This window comes from Hirundo rustica, chromosome 4, assembly GCF_015227805.2.
Source record: "Hirundo rustica isolate bHirRus1 chromosome 4, bHirRus1.pri.v3, whole genome shotgun sequence".
NCBI lineage: Eukaryota > Metazoa > Chordata > Aves > Passeriformes > Hirundinidae > Hirundo > Hirundo rustica.
Window position 1 is genome coordinate 36,738,183 of NC_053453.1, and position 19,186 is coordinate 36,757,368.

General features: G+C 38.1%; 1 protein-coding gene across 5 annotated transcripts; it reads left to right on the forward strand.

The window, feature by feature from the left end:
- Positions 1 to 7,558: 7,558 nt before the first annotated feature.
- TMEM19 (transmembrane protein 19) lies at positions 7,559 to 18,918 on the forward strand. 5 transcript variants are annotated; one of them, XM_040063208.2, is made up of 7 exons: positions 7,559 to 7,594; positions 7,814 to 7,964; positions 10,691 to 10,804; positions 12,402 to 12,539; positions 12,843 to 13,097; positions 14,150 to 14,359; positions 17,127 to 18,918. In XM_040063208.2, exons 2-7 carry the CDS (start codon positions 7,835 to 7,837, stop codon positions 17,288 to 17,290), a joined length of 1,011 nt encoding a protein of 336 aa, XP_039919142.1. In that variant the 5' UTR covers positions 7,559 to 7,594; positions 7,814 to 7,834; the 3' UTR covers positions 17,291 to 18,918. The 5 variants fall into 5 exon arrangements, with proteins under 5 accessions (XP_039919142.1, XP_039919140.1, XP_039919141.1 ...); XM_040063206.1 differs by lacking the exon at positions 7,559 to 7,594 and adding an exon at positions 7,615 to 7,711; XM_040063207.2 differs by lacking the exon at positions 7,559 to 7,594 and adding an exon at positions 7,615 to 7,711 and having other exon boundaries at positions 7,814 to 7,952.
- Positions 18,919 to 19,186: the final 268 nt, after the last annotated feature.

Genomic DNA, 19,186 nt, shown 5'->3' on the forward strand with positions numbered 1-19,186 from the left:
CAGTCCCTCCGGCGCTGCTGGAAAATGCCGAGGTCCAGGCCCCGGTGGGCCGCAGGTGCAGCCCCCAGAGCTCCCCTGGGTTTTCGGTCCAGAGCAGGTTTAAACAGTTCCAAGAAAAAGGGAAAAAAAACAGTCCAGGGAACTTCTCTGCCCTAGCTAGCTGAAACTAACTAAAAGCAAAAAAAAGATCTCTGTCCTGCTGTCTCTCCAAGCCTCCGCCGAACACACTGTCCGCAGAAGAATGTGGAGGAGTCGGGCAGTTTTCTCAAAACAAACTCCGCGCTTCTCCTTGCTCTTAGAACCAGTCTTAAAGGCACAGGACTCAATATACAGCACAAACAGAACAGACGATTGGGGATACAGGCATCATAAAGTTACCCTAGGACATCATAATTCTTTTTCATGGGAATTAACAGGCTAGTTATTAATTCAGCTGCACTTAGCTGAAGTAACAAGCCTAAGCCATGATTTATAAGGCCTTTCTTTTATAGGTTTTTTTTTACCTATATGCAACAAGCATTTAACAGAATTGTCTGCTAATCAACATAAAGGTAAACGTGACAGAGTTCTTGAGCCAAAGATCTGTCCTGGTTTAGGCTGGGATAGAGTTATTTTCTTATTGGTAGCTGGTACGTTGCTGTGTTTTGGATTCGGTATGAGAATAATGCTGATAACATCCTGGTGTTTTGGTTGTTGCTAAGTTGTGTATCCAAGGGCTTTCTTGGTCTCCTGCTCTAACAGTGAGGTGGTAAAAAAAAAAAAAAAAAAAAAAAAAAAAAAAAAAAAACAACAACCAAAACAAACAAACAAAAACACCACAAACAAACAAACAAACAAACCTCAACAAAAAATCCCGCAAAAACAGAAACAAAACCCAACCAACCTACCAAACAAAAACCCCACCAAAAAAAGTCAACAGCAACAACACAAAACAGCTGTGAGGTAGCATAGCTTGGACAGCTTTCCTGAACTGGCAAAAAGAATATTCCGCATTATAGACCATCCTGCCTTGTTGCATAAACTGAGGGAGTTACCTGTAAGGGGGGATAACTGGGGTTCAGGGATGGTGTCTGGCATTGGTCAGCAGATGGTGAGCAATTGCTTTGTTCATTATTTGTTTTTTCCTTTTTATTGTCATTATTTTTATGTACTTTTTTTCCTTTATTTCAATTTTTAAACTGTTCTTATCTCAACCTACAAGTTTTGGTTTTGATTCTCCTCCCCATTCCACCAAGGTGGAGAGGAGGTAAGTGAGCAACTGTGGTGTTCGTAGTTGCCAGCTAGGTTTAAACCCCAACAAGACCCTAAAATCTAACTATGACCAGTGTGGGAAAAATATGTTTGCATATTCCATCACTGCTTCTCAGTCTGCCTAAACAAGTTAAACTGCTGATTTGAATCATTATGTATGACAAGTTACACCTACTTGCTGTGGCAGATGTGGAGGACATGAGTTTTCACAGGATAAAAATGTATGTAACTTAATGATTCTGAATCATTTAAAAGTTATCTCAATCTAAAAGCCAGCCAATCCTGTTCCCTGCATAGCTATAATTCTGCATAGACTATGCTCTGCATAGACATCATACAGCAGAGATGCAGCTCTAATGACAGTCAGTGGTACTCTACCAAGCAGACCCTTGATGAGACCAGTCTCCTCTCCTGAAGTCCAGGACAGTGAGCTTGCTGTGCACTGTCTCGCTGTGCACCCTCCTCAAGTATCTTGAAAGCCACCATTCCATGGTCACTCGCAGTCAAAGCTGCCCTTGAGCGTCATGTGCCACAGCAGCCCCTCCTTGTTGGTGAGAACAAGGCTCAGCAAAGAACCTCACCCTGTTGGCTTCTGTGTCACTTGGAGAAGGAAGTTATCGACACACTTCAGGAACCTCCTGTATTGCTTATGTTGTCCTTCCAATAGATATTGTTATGGTTGAAGTCCTTCAGGAAGGTGAGGGCTTGTGAATGTGAGGGTGCTCCTATCTGTCGCTGAAGAGATGCATCCTTCTGGTACATCTGAGAGTCTGTATCCTTCCATTCTAACACCAGTCAGAGCAGCCATCCCAGCACGTCTCTATGGTTCCAGTAAGAGTGTGGACCTGCAGGCACGTGCACATCTCTAATTACTGTTGTTTATTCCCCATGCTATGTAAGTTTGCATAGAGCTATTTGAGTTGGACCCCGCACCCTGCCCCTCCAATGAAGCCAACTCACTGCGTGGAGTGGCTGGAATTCCTTTGTGCTGCTCTTCAGGTGCTCCCCTGCTGACCTATTGTTGCATAAAATTGGAAGGAAAGCTTTCCAAACAATATTAGAATGGATAACATAAAGAGCAGTCTTTTAATGGAAGCTTTCAGGTACACAGATTATCCCTATGTGCACATGCAACATCAAATTTTCATAATTTTTATAAGTTTAACTAATTCGTATATCTAGCTAGTACATCCAATGAGAGACTGGTTGCCCTGATAACCCACCCTTGGACCTGCCCCACTGGAGTCTCTCCAAGGGGCTCTTAGTCCTGTATCTTGTTATGTCTCCCAGGTGCTGGTGCAAAACAAGATATCCTTGTTGGAAATCCTTTTCCTTGAAAATAAGACCAAACAGTATTTCAAGAATGTGACATAATGTGTTCTAAAGTGCAAGAAAGTGCTAGAAATTATACAACTATATATTAAAATCTACAAAGCTACAGATACATAAAGAAGCTAAAAACCTTCAGGCATCGCTATGATCCTCCTCCAGGTTCTAGAGATCTCTTGGGGAGCACTGGCATCAAAGCAGTGGGGCTGGGATGGAAGGATGTCCTCCCCTGGTAACTTTAGTTTACAGCCCCTTTACCATCTTGGCAAGTCTATGAATGGAAATGGTCATTCCTTGTACATAGTCCTTTTACATCTTTACCTGCCTTGCTTACTGTTACCCTTCCCCGTTACTGAATTGCCCACTGCTGAACTCTGGTTTTTTTTTTCATGAATTTATTTTTGCACTCTAGTTTAATTCTTCCTGCTCTGTAAAATGCAAATATACTAGAGATATCACAATCTTGAACACATGCTACTTTCAATATGTTGGTTCTTCCCTGAATTACTTGATAAAGTAGAAAAACACAGCAAACACACATAGTAATAAGCTGGGTCACTTGTAATAAATGACCGTAAAAAGGACAATAAGGCTACTATGAATAAATTTAATTGGTGTCATTGTCCTTGGATTAATTCATTTAACACAAAGCAAAAGCCTATTCACACATACTTAATAAAATTTTATAATTAAAGCTTCATTCTAGGTTCTGTTCTTTTTTGGTAAGTGATTTGGACATTTATTCTTCATTTGCTGCTTTATAGACCACAGTCCAAATCCTGGTATGAATACTCTTGCTATAGTGTTAAGCACTGACATTTTTAACTGCCTCAAAAATGTTAGGAATTCATCTGTATAGCAACTCCTTCAGTATGAAAATTACTGTTTGCAATTTAGTCGGTATTTTCACAGGCGACTACTAATTATGAATGCTCTACATAAGATGAATATTTATCTGCAGTATTATGTTACCCTGGTTTTTCTGAGCCTTTTGATTTTCTTAAATGGAGTCAGATCTTTTTAGTTATTGTACAATATTAAGAGCAGTTTTCTACTTTTTCTCACAGATGTAACACAAACAAATCCTTTGTTTTTCATTCTCTTTGTTTGCGTATTTCTAACCTGAAAACAATTGTAACTGACAATTGGTCTGGCCACTGAGGCTGAGGGGTGGAAACCCCAAAAAGCCAATCTTCTGCTAGACCCACAAATGTATAAAAAGTAAGAAATAAACAAAGGGGTCTCTCTCCGCCGGAATTTCAGCTTTTGGGCTGGACGGAGAAACCTCTGCTTTGCAAAACCGCTTGTCTGCGTGTGGCTGCTTTGTGTGTCTCGGTGACAGTATTACTTTTCCCTTCCTGCAGGATAACTTTTCCCCCCTCTGTTTTCTTAGCTATCTAAATACACTATCAGCATAAAATTTTACAGTCTCACTATGTTGTCTTTTTTAAGAGTGTGAATATTAGTCAAGGCCCTGGTGAACAGCTGCACTTAATACAATGTTAACAATGTTTACAGATTTATAATTTTGTGTATTGAAAACTATTTTGTCTTCAATCAGTTTTTGGTTATTGAGAAAACAAGATTGTCAATGGAGAATACAAGATGTTTAAATTAGTATTTAATTTTCAAGCTATATTATTCATAATTAACTCTATCAAGCATAAATATGAATAATGTCAAGCAGTGAAGAGAAATTGAAAGTTCTATATCAGAGATACAAAAAAATAAGGCAGACAGTCTATTTCTAAAATCATCATAAAAATTTAGAATTGTTATGCTGTATTATGGCAAGTCTACTAAATTTCTAGGAAAATAATAACTGTAAAAGTTACATGCTGTGTACAGTAACAGTAACATGTTATTATCTTCTTTCTGTTGCCCTGCGCTTTTAATCATCTCACATTCCTGCCTCTTATTAAATCATACTTTTTTTTTTTCTCCTAGACTGCACTGGCCGTGCTTTGCATCCTATACATTTGGTAAAAGGTAAGAAGAAACTCTTCTTCTAAATACTGGGTAACTTTAAATTCTTTTTTTTTTTTTTTTTTTTTTAAAAAAAAAAAAAACAAAAAACACAAACTTCTCATATTTTTCTTATTCCATGTATGAATTTGGATGGAAAAGTGTGGGGAAAAGCTTTCAGGTCTATTTGTTGTAAGCAACTGTTACTTGCTGTTTTTTTAAAACTCTCAAGCTTATCACTACTATTAGGTGTGAATAAGGAATGAGGGGAGGGTTATAACTAAAAACTGATTATGAAATGAATGTATCGCATGTATTAAATATACATAATGCTTTTCTGACTCATTCAGGATGGCTTTTTAAATACATTCATTCTGTATTCACAATATTGTAAGCATCTAGATGGCAATTTAAGTTTTTTTAAAACCCAGCTTTTACTAATTAGAAGTGGTGTTGTGTTGTTGTTATTATTATTTTTATCATTATTACAGGACCTAGTGAAAAAGAATGCAACATCTAGAAAAGAGGAGTTTAAACACAATATATGGGGCAATTGTAGAATTGTTGTATACATTACTTTCAAAACTCTAGCTATGTCTTTCAGCTTCCAAATGTGGAAAAGTCTAATTTTGTGTGCACTTCTTTCCTGTTTTCTAATCTACTTGTAACATTGAATGTATACCAAGCTACTGCAGGAAAATTTGTTTTCAGAAACACTGGAAGAGGGATGTATGAAGCCACATTTAACAAGACTCAGAGCTGAAAAAGGAGTCAAAGCCAACATTATTTATGCAATGGTTGTTAGGCATTTCCTGACCATAACCACCTTTCTCACACCAGGAGTAGAAGAGCTGCGCTCCCTTTTGCTGTTCTCCAGCAGCAGCAGCACCTTTGGCTTTAAGCCAAAATGTAAGGTGTGTAGATAAATTAGTGCAATAGTCTGGTATGTCCCTAAATCAGTGCCAAGCGCTACTTCACATGGGTATGGGATCTATGAAGGAAGCTGAAGAGTCCTTTAAAGCTCCACAAACCTGCCCCTCTTCACACCAGCTTGTGTGTTACCATTAATCATAGTCCCACTATTTTACAGAACCACAGATAACAGCTCTAGGATTCCTGCAGGAACATTTGTTTCTCCACCAGAAATTCCAGTATCAGTCTGTTACAGTTTAGAAAACAGAAAGTAAGCAATAAATTAAATAAAACAATTTATTACAGTTAAGGATGTATTTAAATGAGTAAGCTTATTGGAGTTGGTTTTACCAGAACAAGCAGCTGCTTGTTCAGCCACCATTTTGAGTTGATCTTGTTCTGATTGAAAATCTCAGCTAGTTAGATTTTAGCAGAAGAACCTAAGCAATGTCATGCCAGTACTATTCTTGAAAGGTGTCCCATTCTTACAAAGCAGCCCAGCTACTGAGTCCCTGATTCTCAGATCTCAAATTCAGACCTCAGATGGATGTTTAATGAAAATTTGGGAGGTAAGAAGGAAGACTAGATATACCAAAATTAGTACTCCTACATTACTATTACTAGGTATCTCTACTTGAGATAAATTTTAGTTTTAGGTATCTCTACTTGAGATAAATTTTGGGTGTTACTAGTATTTGTTACCAATAAATATAGCAGAAAATAAGGTAAAGCCTAGTCTAAGTAACCTGTTCCAAGTTTTGTCTCTAATTGCCTGGAGAAAATACACTATAAGCACCCAAGTATTAACTTTAGCCTCTACTTTCTTCAGCTAAAACCAGGTATTTGTAAATCTTTAGGGAGTAAGTTTCTTAGCTTAGACAACATCTGAAGAAGCAGCTCCGAGTCATAACTGAGTATTCCTTTCACAACACAAAAATATATCCAAGTTTATGAGAGAAAAGAATGATCTTTTTCTGACAGAAAAAGAACACATGGAGTGTGTTTACACCTTGATAGAAACCTACTCCAGGTGCTGAATAAAAAGAAGAGAACATGCCTCAAAAATACATGGGTGCCACAACTAGAAATATTCCTAAATTTAGTATGGAAATTATAATCTCTTAAATTAAGATTGCTCACTTGAATTTTCTAGCTTTAAAAACTACTTCTGTTGTATATCAAAGATCCTTTATTGTCCTTTTTTGTATTTTTCTGCCTCTCGCTGAACACTTAAATAAATATTCTGTTCTGCTGCTGCGGATACATATGTAGTCCACGAGAAAAACAACAACAACAAAACAAACCCCCCAAAAACCCCCTCGTGGTTACTGATGTTCATGAGGTGATTTATCTATACAACTTGAAGGTTTTTGGTCTACATTCCACTGAACAAATGCTAAATACATAAATGCTTCTTCAGGATTATCTCCTGGAATGCCTGAGGTCTTATTTATCTCTCCTTTATTTTGAGGCTGCTGCCTCAAAACATTGGATTTTTGAAAAGTTGTGAAGTTTCACCTCTTTCTGTGCGTTGTTGACAAAAGTTCTAATGTGTGGAAGTGGGAGCTGTGCAGTCCGTCCCGCAGCTAATGTCAGCTTAATTACAACTCGAGTGTTTTGGGAGCCATTCTGACGTGCTCCAAGAAAAGCCACCAGGCAGGTTTGGCATGTTTTCCTCCCAAGTCAACTTTAGGAAGCGTTTCAAGGCCCTTTCTTCTGCTGTTAATGAACTTCGAAGTGCTCCAACAAGTTTCAAGCCTCATCGGGGTACTCACTGGTCTCACTAATTATCCTCAGACTTCATGCCTTTCACAGGCGTGTCGTTCCTGATTTTATTTCGCAAACCGGCCCCGCGGCAGCCGCAAGGACGTGCCAGCTCCTGGTTGAGCGGGCCGCGGCGCCCCCTCGCCGCGGCGCCCCCTCGCCGCGGCGCCCCCTCGCCGCGGCGCCCCCTCGCCGCGGCGCCCCCTCGCCGCGGCGCCCCCTCGCCGCGGCGCCCCCTCGCCGCGGCGCCCCCTCGCCGCGGCGCCCCCTCGCCGCGGCGCAGGCGCGGGCGGGCCCGCGCGGCCGCCGGCGGAGCATGCGCGGGGAGGCCGCGGGGCGGGCTGGGGGCGGTGCCCGCGGCCCCCGGGAGCAGGTCGGTGCGGGGCCGGGCGGTGCTAGCGCCTCCGGCCGCCCGGGGCGGGCCGGCCGGGGTGGCCGCAGCAGCCTCTCCATGAGCGCCTCGGCGCATCCCGGCAGCGCCCCGAGGGAGGTGCGGGCCGGGCCCGGCCGCGGCTCCGGCCGGGTGGGAGGAGAAGGAGAAGGAGGTGGTGGCGGTGTCGCTGATGCCCTGCGCCTTGTGTTTTCCCATCAGGTGTTGTCCTTCTTGCTTCCCATGTGCTATTACCAGGAGGATTCCTTCAGAGAGTACCTCAAGATGATGGCGAATATGGTCATCCTGAACTTGCTTATTTGTATTTCGCTGGCGTTCTGGATCGTGTCCATGACTGCAAGTACGTACTACGGTGAGTCCAAAGGCCGGGGAGAGGCTGGCATGGCACGGCCACGGGCGAGCCCTCTCCTCCTCCTCCTCTAGACAGGACACAGAAAATGGGAAGACGGGTGTACACAGCCCCTTCCTTCGTCAGTAGAGCTGATAGCCTCACCTTATCACAGTAGGTGATAAGAAGATGCTGACAGCCCAGGGATCACTTACAATTCAAAATGTTGGTGTCCTTTGTGACTTCTTTCTCGGAAAGAAAGTAAATAAAAATCAAGAAGTGAAAAGAAAGACCGAGCTGACAGAGGTCTTCCTATATCAGGGAAAGTACGTGACAGCATGGGGAATGCGCCAGCTTTCAAAACTGTTTTAGGAATCGGCAACATCTGCAAAGTGCAGAACAGGGTGTGCAGGAAGACGTCCTTAGTCGAAGAACAAAGAGAGGGGAAATGGTATAAGAAGATAGGGATGTATGGATGGAGTGGTTGGCTTAGGTGTGTACTGTCAGCTCAGCGTTCTGCTCAGGCTGGCTGTGACTTAGAGTTGTGTGTAGTTGCAGGGACACAAATCCTCTCTACAGTCTCTCCTTTTTGCTCTAGGAGCATTCTTACAGCAGTGTGCAAAAGCAGCTGGTACTGCCTGCAGTATCAGTTTAAGTCTAGAAGAATTTAACTGCTTTTCCAGGACAGGTAAAGGCTTATTGTTCATACCCCAGCCAGTTTGATGCAGGAAGAGCTCCAGTGTCATTGCAGTATTGCTGAAAGTGCCTAGGGCTGCAGTATGAACACCTTCAACTGCCTACTGTTACCCTGGATCCAGAAGAAGCTATAATAAATACTCCCACCCCAAGTATAAGGTGACTTTTGTAGAGGCAATTGCATGTGTCTGCTCAGTGGTTTTCAGTGCTTCAGCCTTTTGGATGGGTTAGTTCTGGTACAGCATTAACTATTTGTTGTCTGGATACTTCTACTTTGGCTTGTAGTGAGATGCCAGATGTGTAGAAGTTATGCAGAAGCAGGCTTCACAACCAGCTTTTATTTGTGTCATTTGTAGCTACCCAAGTTGGATTTAAGCTTGCAGCTTCATTTATGTCTGCTCTCTAAAAGCATAGCTTTTCTGACAATTAAGATATTCTAGTTCCTGTTCTCTTATGTGAATGGGAATTTACAGCATAGCGTGGAGAGGCCTGGTATCAGGTGAGTCAGGATAGGGCCTGATAGAAAGGAGAAGACTGAGGGCAAATCCTCCTTGTTGTAGGGAATGGTTATGGAACAAGAAGGACATAAAACTTCTGTTGTTCATTTTCCTGAGACTGTGGAAAGAGCTTGGCTTTTCAAGGAGGTGAATGAAGCATATGGTAGTTAATGGGCTTTAAATGGTTCAGCCTATAAAAGTGGTGAAATTCACAGTCCTTAATATAAATATAAAAATGCTACAAACATACTTATATTAATGTACAGTTTATAGTAATTTTAAGCACCAAACAGTGGCCTAGATGTTACTGGAGCCAGAGTGTCAAAGAACACATTCATTGTTTTATTAAAGATCCTATCTTAGTCTTAACTATTTACATTTAGTAGTAATTTAATACAAATACCTTCCTCTCCTACAAGGAAATCCAAAAAGGTTAATATAAACATGACCTTGAGGAAATGAAAATTCTGTTTGTTAGCCAGGCAAAAGGAACCCCTTTGTGTTCCAGCACTGCTTACACTTAGGTTTGCACCAAGAGCTGCTTGATTTGTGATAAGCAATACCATGCTACAACACTGGAGGGCTCTTCATACACAGGTGGTGCTTGTCTCCTGAATTTCTGGCTCAGCCCTGGGCTGCAAGATCCCCTTGCTCACCTACTGAGGCTTTGGGGCTTTTCAATACACAGAGGAGAATTTTTTTCTTGTGAGTCTTTACGTTGCAATGAGTGTTTTACTGTGATTTCACAGACATATTTGTCCTGCTTTCCACCAGGGAGCCCATGTTTGTGCAAAGGTTGGGGCACCAATGACACCAAAGTTCTTGCTGAAAACCATCATCTTTATGTTTTCAGCAAGACAAGCCTTTGTGCCTGTGTGAAGCCTTTCTTTTACAAGATTAAGACTTACTTTATTGCAAGATATGTGATGTCATGTATTTGTGTAGGAGATGTAATAAATAACTTTTCAAGATTTTAATTTTTTTTTAATAGTAAAATGTACATTAACTATTGGCTTTAGCTTTTAGAATTTGTGGCTTTTTCAAACTAAAACTGTCACTTCAAATCTTGCCGAGATAGTCATCAGCTCAAAGTATATTTTAAAGAACCGTACATCAGGGTCAGAAGAACTGAAAGGGCTGATGTTTCATGAAGAGGTCACACTGCTTTCGCCTAGCAGACTCTTTTGCTTGGCTTTTTTTGGTAGTGGAATTTTATCACAGTAAATTCAGATGGTAGTTTTTGAAGTTCATGAATACCTTTTAGAATGGAAAATATTGCCATATTTATTTCTCGTCACATTTTGCTATTTTTTGGTAATTAACTTTAGTTCATTAAATATGTTTTCTTTTGATAGCCGAATAGAAAAATTGAGTAGATAATTGCAGATATATTGTCCTTCCGTCCATATGAATATCTTTCTTCTGAAGGATAAAAAGTTTTAATCTCTATTACAATCAAAATTTAAGTATATACCAGGAAATAATGACTTTTCAGAAAAGAAGACATAAAAAAGGCTTTATGAGGACTATCTGTAACCCTGTTATTTGCTTTATCAGGTACTTTACGACCCATTTCTCCATGGCGCTGGCTTTTTTCAGTCTTGGTTCCACTAATTATTGCTACACAGGGTTTTAAGAGGAAGAGTCTTGATCACAGTGGTGCATTGGGAGGTATGTTTTTTTCTGAGACTTAAGCTAAGCATTTAGTAAACTAAAGGTCCTTTTTATTGTTTGCAGTTTAAGACTTTACCTAGTTCTATTATGATAAAGTGTAAATATAAGCATACTTTTGGAACCCTTGGCACTGAGAATTTAAAAGCAACAGCACATATACCCCAAATTCATACTGGGGATTTTTCCCTCATGCCTGTTTAAACAGTCAAGTTAATCCTGTGCTACTGTTTGTAATTGATTGGATTAATATTATTTTTATATATATATATATTATAAATATATTTTATATATTATATTAATATAATATATTATAATATATTATATTAATATAATATATTATTATAATATAATATATTATAAATATATTAATATTTATATTATTAATATAAACCTAGAAGATTCATTTAAACTTCAGTACAGTATGCAGTTAAATCACATGGTTTGGTTTAACATATAGAAGGATTCACAGGGAAACAAAGAAATGGCAGAGGTAGTGGTAAAAAAAGGCCCTAAACTGATTGTGTCAGCAGCCTTCCTTCTTGGTGGGTAATCAGTTCTCCTTTCTGTATGGTTCTCCTTTCTGTAATAGAAGAAGTTCTTGGCATTTTTTGGCCTGGCAAAAATAAGAAAATTAAATCTGTACTTCACTAAGAACAAATGATTGTTTCTGAAAAGTTTTTCTAGACCACATGATAAAACGCCCAGCATAACGTACGATAGTGTTTATTGAAATCTGATGCAATGTTTCTGGGTGAGGTGATTCACCCTTGTTTTGTGACATTGTCTGAATTGATGTTCAGTGGAGTAAAACGGGGCCTCAAATCCTTCCTTCCCATGTCACCCATTTTGCAAATCTGCTGTCTGTGAGAGTTAAGGGAAGCATTTTATATACCGACAAAAATCTTTTTGACTTTTCTGTTCCGACCTCTTAGCAGCTCTGCTAGCCAATTTATACTGCCATTTGCTCTTAAATGCAGCCATTTTTCTTTCAGTCCTTTAGAACTGTAATCTCATGGTGAGGAGTGAAAGTAGGCCTCCCCTGTGAACAGGGACCTAAAAAATGAATTCCATCAAGGAGATCAAATACTTCTAAAAGTTACAGAAATAAAGAGGTGGAATAAAAATCAGAAACTGAAAAAGAAAAGAATAGAGAAGTAGCATCTGCTAAGATATGGAGGAAAGTTTTACAGGTTATCTTAGAGACCTTGGATGTGGGATTTGATACCCAAACTGATGATAAACTTCCTGATAGAGGCACAGCCACAGCTATATATTTGCCCCTTATGAAAATAATAATATTCTTCAGACAGAGTACTTGAATTTCAGTTATATATTCTTTAGATTCTGGGGGATTTATTGCTTCTCTTTTATTTTTGCACAGTATTACTGATTTGTGGCAAAAGGTCTTAAAAATCACATGCTTCATCAGTTACAATAAAATTAGCAATTTGACAATAGAATCTCATTTTGTGTGATTATCTTATGTTTATCAGGAAGATACTCATCATATTCAGAAAAATAGAAATACTTAATTGCTTTGCAAAGCAACCATTGTTACATGAAGGAACTTTATATACTTCTTTTTTCTTCATAGGACTGGTGGTTGGATTTATCCTTACAGTTGCAAATTACAGTTTCTTCTCTTCTTTGTTTGTGTTTTTTGTTACATCTTCAAAACTTACTAAGTGGAAAAAAGATATAAAGAAGCAAATAGATTCAGAATACAGAGAAGGTAAGCCAAAATACTTGAATTCTTTCAGATCCCTTGTGGAGAATAAATATTGCACATTCTTGTTCCCTTCAAAGGATCAGATGAGACGTAACATCTAGAGTAGGGAATACTGAGATTCCCCTCGACCCTATCCCTGTGAATATTAGCGAGCCACTTGCTTTTGCTTCTGTTATTTTTAATAAATTGCCATACAGTTTCTGTTTTGAATGTGTGTAATTTTAAATTTAACTTTATATACGTGTTGTTTTGCTTTTGCCTCATGCTGTTGCCTGAAATGACTAAAATTCAGTTTTTATACTTCAGGTGGACAGAGGAATTGGGTTCAGGTATTCTGTAATGGTGGTGTTCCTACTGAACTGGCTCTCTTATATATGATAGAAAATGGACCGGGTGAAATTCCTATTGACTTTTCAAAGGAATACACGGCATCATGGATGTGCTTATCCCTTTTGGGAGCTTTGGCATGCTCTGCTGGTGATACATGGGCCTCAGAGATTGGTAGTGCTATGAGTAAAAGCAAACCAAGATTGATAACAACATGGGAACAGGTTCCAGTAGGTAAGGTGTTTCCTCTTCTACATGTTCTTAATATTTTGTTAATCTGTTTTGAATTATGTATCGAACTTGAAAAGTTCCAGAAAAGACATACAAAACAAGTATCAGAAATCTGGGATTAGAAAAGGTTACCAGGAATGCATTTTCTGAAATGGAATATAGTCAACTGTGTTTCTTCTGCATCTTGTTGATGAGATGCATGAGCATAGCAACCATGGAGCTAAAGTCATTCTGAATGCTGTCACTTCTGATCTTTGAAAATACTAAAAGAGTTTATATTGCTAATATGAAGAATACAAGTTATCAACTGATATTTTTCAGGCATTATTTTAATCAGAATACATATATACTCAACAGAGACACTACAGAAAATTCATTTTTTAACCAAATCACTAATTTCCTTTAATATTCTACCAAGGCTGAATAAAATGAACTTTCTGTCTGTCAAACGTTGTCTCCATGGTGGATGTCATTGCTGCTTTAAAGCAGTATGCCTTTTTTAAGTCTTGCTGGCAAATTGATCAGAGGTACAGATCTTGTTGGATGGGAGTTAAATGCATGGGAGTTTTCTTTCTTTATATGCATTCTTCAGATTTTTATTCAATGAGCTATCAAAGTCTGTGGATTTGGTTCTTTTATTTTTAAATGTGTTGGAGAGACATGTCTTAGTATACTACTTCTGAAAGAGGGCATTACTTTAGTATGCACATCTCAAGGTCTGGGGTTTTTTGAGAAAATCTCTTTTATTAGCCCACCACCACCTAGAGCAGACAAATACCAGGTGACATTGAGTGGTGTGCTATCTAGTTTAATTTAATTTAATGCTGGTGAATATTTCTAGAGAACTACCCCTAGAGACAGGAAGGGAGTAGTAACAGGCAGTGATGGTACAGGTTAAGCTGCTCAGCAGCATAATGGGAATTGTAAAAAACTGCAGTGGCAGAGCCTTGTAGATGGAAGGGGAGAAGATCACTATGGACAGTTTTGATTTCATGTAAAACATTTCAATTAATATGTATTCAGTTTGTAAATCACCTACATTTTATTTGGTTTAGGTACTAATGGAGCAGTTACTTTAGTGGGCCTGATCTCAAGTTTGCTTGGAGGCATGACAGTAGGTATAGCCTACTTTATAACTCAACTAATTTTTGTGACTGATCTGGAAATATCTGCTCCACAATGGCCCATTATTGTGTTTGGTGCAGCAGCTGGCCTTCTGGGATCAATTGTTGATTCTTATTTGGGGGCTACAATGCAATACAGTGGTAAGAGTCTTTTTTTTTTCCCTTTATTTCCCCCCCTTTCTCCCAATGTAACCTAAAATTGGACTTGAACTTCAAGAAGGGCTGAGGATATGATTTTTAAATGGAAAGAATTCAGAAATAGCAGCCTAAAGGACAAAGGGAGCAAAAATAATAGACATAGTAATGGAAAGGAGCAAGCATGCTTGGTCTTTTTCCACATTTCAAATTGTTTATTGTGGCTTATTATCTTGTTGATGACTGAAAGAGACAGAGATTACCTTGGAAGAAGGAATTGCTGCCCTCTCCTTTTCTATGTCTAATTATAGTAACATTTTGTGAGAAAAAATGTCAGCTTAATTTTATCCATTTACTTGGATTAAGTTATCACTGCAGAAGCTCCATTCCTAGCTCGGAAGTCTTAGCAATATGCTCAAATTTAAGAATCAAATAAGAAAATGTGAACAATAGTTTGCCTTCTGGGTTTTTTCCACTGCTTCCTCTAGAAGCTCTACAATACAGAGCACTGTTTCCTATAACTTAAGCTTATAACAAACTAGCTGTGACTTTAAATAAAAAGACAACATGCATTAAAAAAAAAAAAAAATTTGGTGATTGGCTGGTTCTAAATTATTTCGGTGTTTATTCATTGCCCCAAAGAATCATTGCCTGTGAGGAAACACTACAGATGACCTTTAGGCTGTGCTGTAAACTTCTATGTTTCAAAATTGTTTGAAAACCGTATCTGACACTGTTGTGTTTAACAGCTTGTTTACAGAGAGAACTTAAGTTTCCAGGTTTTCTTGTTGGTATGCTTATTAATTGGAAGTCAAGGTGTGAATGTGCAGATGAACTACCTGAGAGACACAAATCCTTTAGGTCTGCCATTACAGTGACACCTACAAACTGTTGTTGATGCTCTGGATCTGGCTATGCACCATTTTTATGTTCTAAAAGTTCAAAATACAATGGAGTGTTTCATTGTTAGATGAATTTTTAGATGTTTCTGTCCTAAACGAGAGACTTAAGCACTCAGACAATGTTTCAAGCTCCTGATGAGGCAGATGCATTAAGAGGATGGAGTAAACCTAGCTAATGCATGCCTGCATTTAATCTGCATCTATTTCTTCTTCATTTCATGTATTTTTTTCCACGCTCAGCAACTTTTTACCTTTTTAGCTGCAGCAGGGACAGTATGCAAGTTTCACAGTTTCTTTAACAAATACATAACCATTGCTGGAGTGTGTATACTATATTGTACACATACATACTGTGTATGTGCTCCTCATTTTCTGTCATTTTCTGTCTCTCCTTCAGACCACTTTTTCATTCACTTTTCAGTGTGGACTAAGAAGGAATACTCTAGTCTCTTCAGCATCTTGAAAAACAATAAATATGGCAGTGGGAATAAAGAATTGTGTCTCTTTCTTTGAAAACAGCATGCTGCTGATCCTTTCTGTCAGTGTTTTTCCTTTTGGTAATATTCTGAGATATGGTATACCTAATAGCCTGTGATACACAGTTTGTGAAGGAAAATCCACCCCTGCCTGCACAATTATTAATTAAAACTTTGAATATCTGTGCAGAACAAGATTCAAATTTGCCCATGTTATCAGTCTGTTACTATTCTGTAAATAACAAAGCTAACAGAAGGACTGTTACTTTACCTACTTGTTCATGCTCAGAATATACACTTTATGTACAATTGGGGGATATATTTAGAAAAAATTATTTCCAGTTTTTCCTCAAAAAAAGTACTACTCTCTAAAACATAGCAAGTGTTGAGAGTTAAACTGTTAGACTTCAATTTGACTTTTCTGTAGCTCTTTTGCATTATTTAAGGCCAGGTTTAAATGTATGTTTCAAAACAGCTTTACCAACTCTATACCTGCCAAGGAGGTTTGTAATGGGGGATTTTTTAAGTTTTATCTGAGGTGCAGAGGGGTTTTTTTTAATAAAGCAGCAGCTTTCTTTGAAATTTCCAGGTTACGAGTGTTGACAGATAGTAAAATCTAAGAAGAAAAAAATTAATATATACTGATTTAGTTTGGAATGTTCCAACCTTAAATGTGTGCATGTGCACGTACCCAGTTATACTTCAGTACAGTGTGAATTAAAATCAGGTGTTCTAGATTGGTGTGCTTTTATCAGCATACAGAATGATGTAGCTGGACAAAATGTAGGATAATGGTGTCTGTACAGTAATGGCTAATGAAGCACAATATTAAAGTAGTGACAATAAAGAGGCAGAGCAAGAAATTACCCAAGTACTACAGCAAAAACTCCAGCTACTGGTAGTATAAAAATGCTATGTAAATAGAATTTATAAATTCAGGCTTTGTAAGGAGCTTGTTTCCTGTCAGATTAAGTAATAATGTTGTTTCTATAATTTTCCTTTTAAAACAAATACATCTTCTTGCCAGGAACCATTTTGCTAATAAGTTGTTTCTGTTCAAAACAGCATCCTTTGCTTTAGAGTGATGCTTTTTCCTCTTCTGATTTAGCTTGTTTCATTCCTTTCTTTGCTGGGAAACGACATAAAGAGAGAAGATTTGACAGAAGTGTAGCTTCTCAAAAGAAGTTGTTTGTAATGTAAAGTACTGCATTTATACCCCATTCTTTGAAGGTACCAAATTAAACTGACTGTAATTTAGTTTAGTCTGATGATACCATCTTATAGAGATTTAATACTGTTACAGTAAAATAAATTTAGGAAGGTGTATATATTTGGTTACTAAGTTTCTCTTCATCTTGTTTGGCTTTGTAAAATGAAGTTTTTATCTTTTTCCAGGTTTTGACCAGACAATTGGCATGGTTGTTAACCATCAAACAAAAGACTCCAAGCACATATCTGGAAAACCTATATTAGACAACAACGCCGTAAATCTTTTTTCTTCTGTAATCGTTGCTCTGGTGCTTCCAAGCACGGCCTGGTTTTTCTGGCCAAGGGGTTGAAATGGTTTAAGGTTTTCTGCATGCGATTCATTTATGTTCAGTCTTGCTCAGAGATTCCAAGGAGTTCCAGTTGAACTCCATTTAAGAGATGGATCTGAAACATTCAGAGAGCCAAAGGACTTTCCATCTCAATTTGTTAAGGCTGTAAACCTCATGTGGCAATCAGCATCTCTCAGGAAGGTGCTTTGTCAACAACGCTCTTGTCGCTCCTCAGGCAGATGTAGGTCATTGCCAAGTGAGGTGAAGCACTTAATTCATTTATCCTCCATTTTTGGAGCTGAAGTGTTGGTGTCTATTCTCTCCGATTTACAGCATCTGGAAGGGCAAGAAGCTGGAAATAGAAGTTAATCCACATCAGTTGGTGTGATGGAATCTTGTGGCTATTGTCCAAGCTTGACACAAAGTACACTGCAGCTTTATATAGGCAATGGTAACATGGGTGAAGTGGGTGAATTGTGGTATTTCCCATTATCTACGGTTTGTAAGGTCTTTTGGAAGTATTTGGGCAGGGGAGAGAGAATTCAGCCTTGTCACCTGATACTATCTCCACTTCCCTGAGAATAGGTTTGATAAAAATGTTGATCCATACTTAACATTTGAAGCAAAATCTAAATTTAAGTAGAAATGCTTTTTTGACACCTTTATTTCAAACTAATGATATTTATGAAGATTTGTCAATATTGTAGTACTTACCAAATAATTTAAAATTAAAAAATGACAGTTGTGAATTCACATTCATCTCTTTAGAAAGAGAATGCTTTTTTCTATAAGCATAGAATTGTTCCATAAAGTTTGGCTTTCTAACCAAACTATACTCCTTGGTTATTTCTCAACAGTGGAAATGTTTCCCATTTTGTTTGGGGCTTCTATTTAGTGATAATGGCCTTAGCCAAAGAAGCTACAGATGTTATCCTTGTAGCAAATGGGGGAAGTCACACTTAAAAACCATTTAAAAATAGAAATTTAATTTTTGATGCTCAGGCTCCTGTGTTAGGTAATTCTGTCTTCCATCATTCATTTATAAAAGTTGCAGAAGTGATGTAGCCAGTACAGATTGTATTTAAACTTTAGAGATACCCTCATAATAACCTTTCAGTGTTGATATTCAGAAGCATGGACCCTTACTTTTAATGTATGAAAAGCCTTTTATTGTTAGAGGTAGATGAATATTTTGTATTGAACATCTTTTTTTTTTTTTTTTTTACAAGAGTCTTGTGTATATGGTCTGTCTTAATTCAATTATCTTTTTTATTTTTCACCTTTTATGGGAATATTAAAAAACTTTAACACCTTCCATACTGAGTTTACTCTTTTGAAATCTATACAAATCTGGAATTCATCACTGTAACTGCTTCACTGTATTACCCAATTACAAAGATGAGATTTCAAAGTAGTAAATGCTTTCTGAAAAGAACAAATTGTGTAGCTGCTCTGTGTCTGTTCCTGGAAGGGCACAAAATTATGGAAGTAATATATGCACTTATACTGTAACAATAAACACTTGGGAATTTTATGCACTGTTTCGGCTTGTGCTGCTTCTAAATAAACACTGTATTAGTTATCTTGTAAGATTTTATTGATACTGTTGTGGTTTCTAGAATTGAGCAAGATTAAATTTTTGTAAGACACTTTTTTTTCTCAATTAAATGCCTTATTTTTATATTCTTTCGTTTCCTGAAGTGAAGTGTACTCTCAGCCCCTGAAGTGAACATGGTCAGCTTTTTCACTGTTTTTTATAACTTCATTTGAAAACCAGCTTACCGTGGTGAGAAGACATCGGATTTCGTATTCATAGCAGCATGAAATGCTTTGATCTGTGATCATATGAACAAATGTGATCTGACTGAACTCCTGTATTTAACATCTTCAAAGGACATCATTTTGGATTTTTTTTTT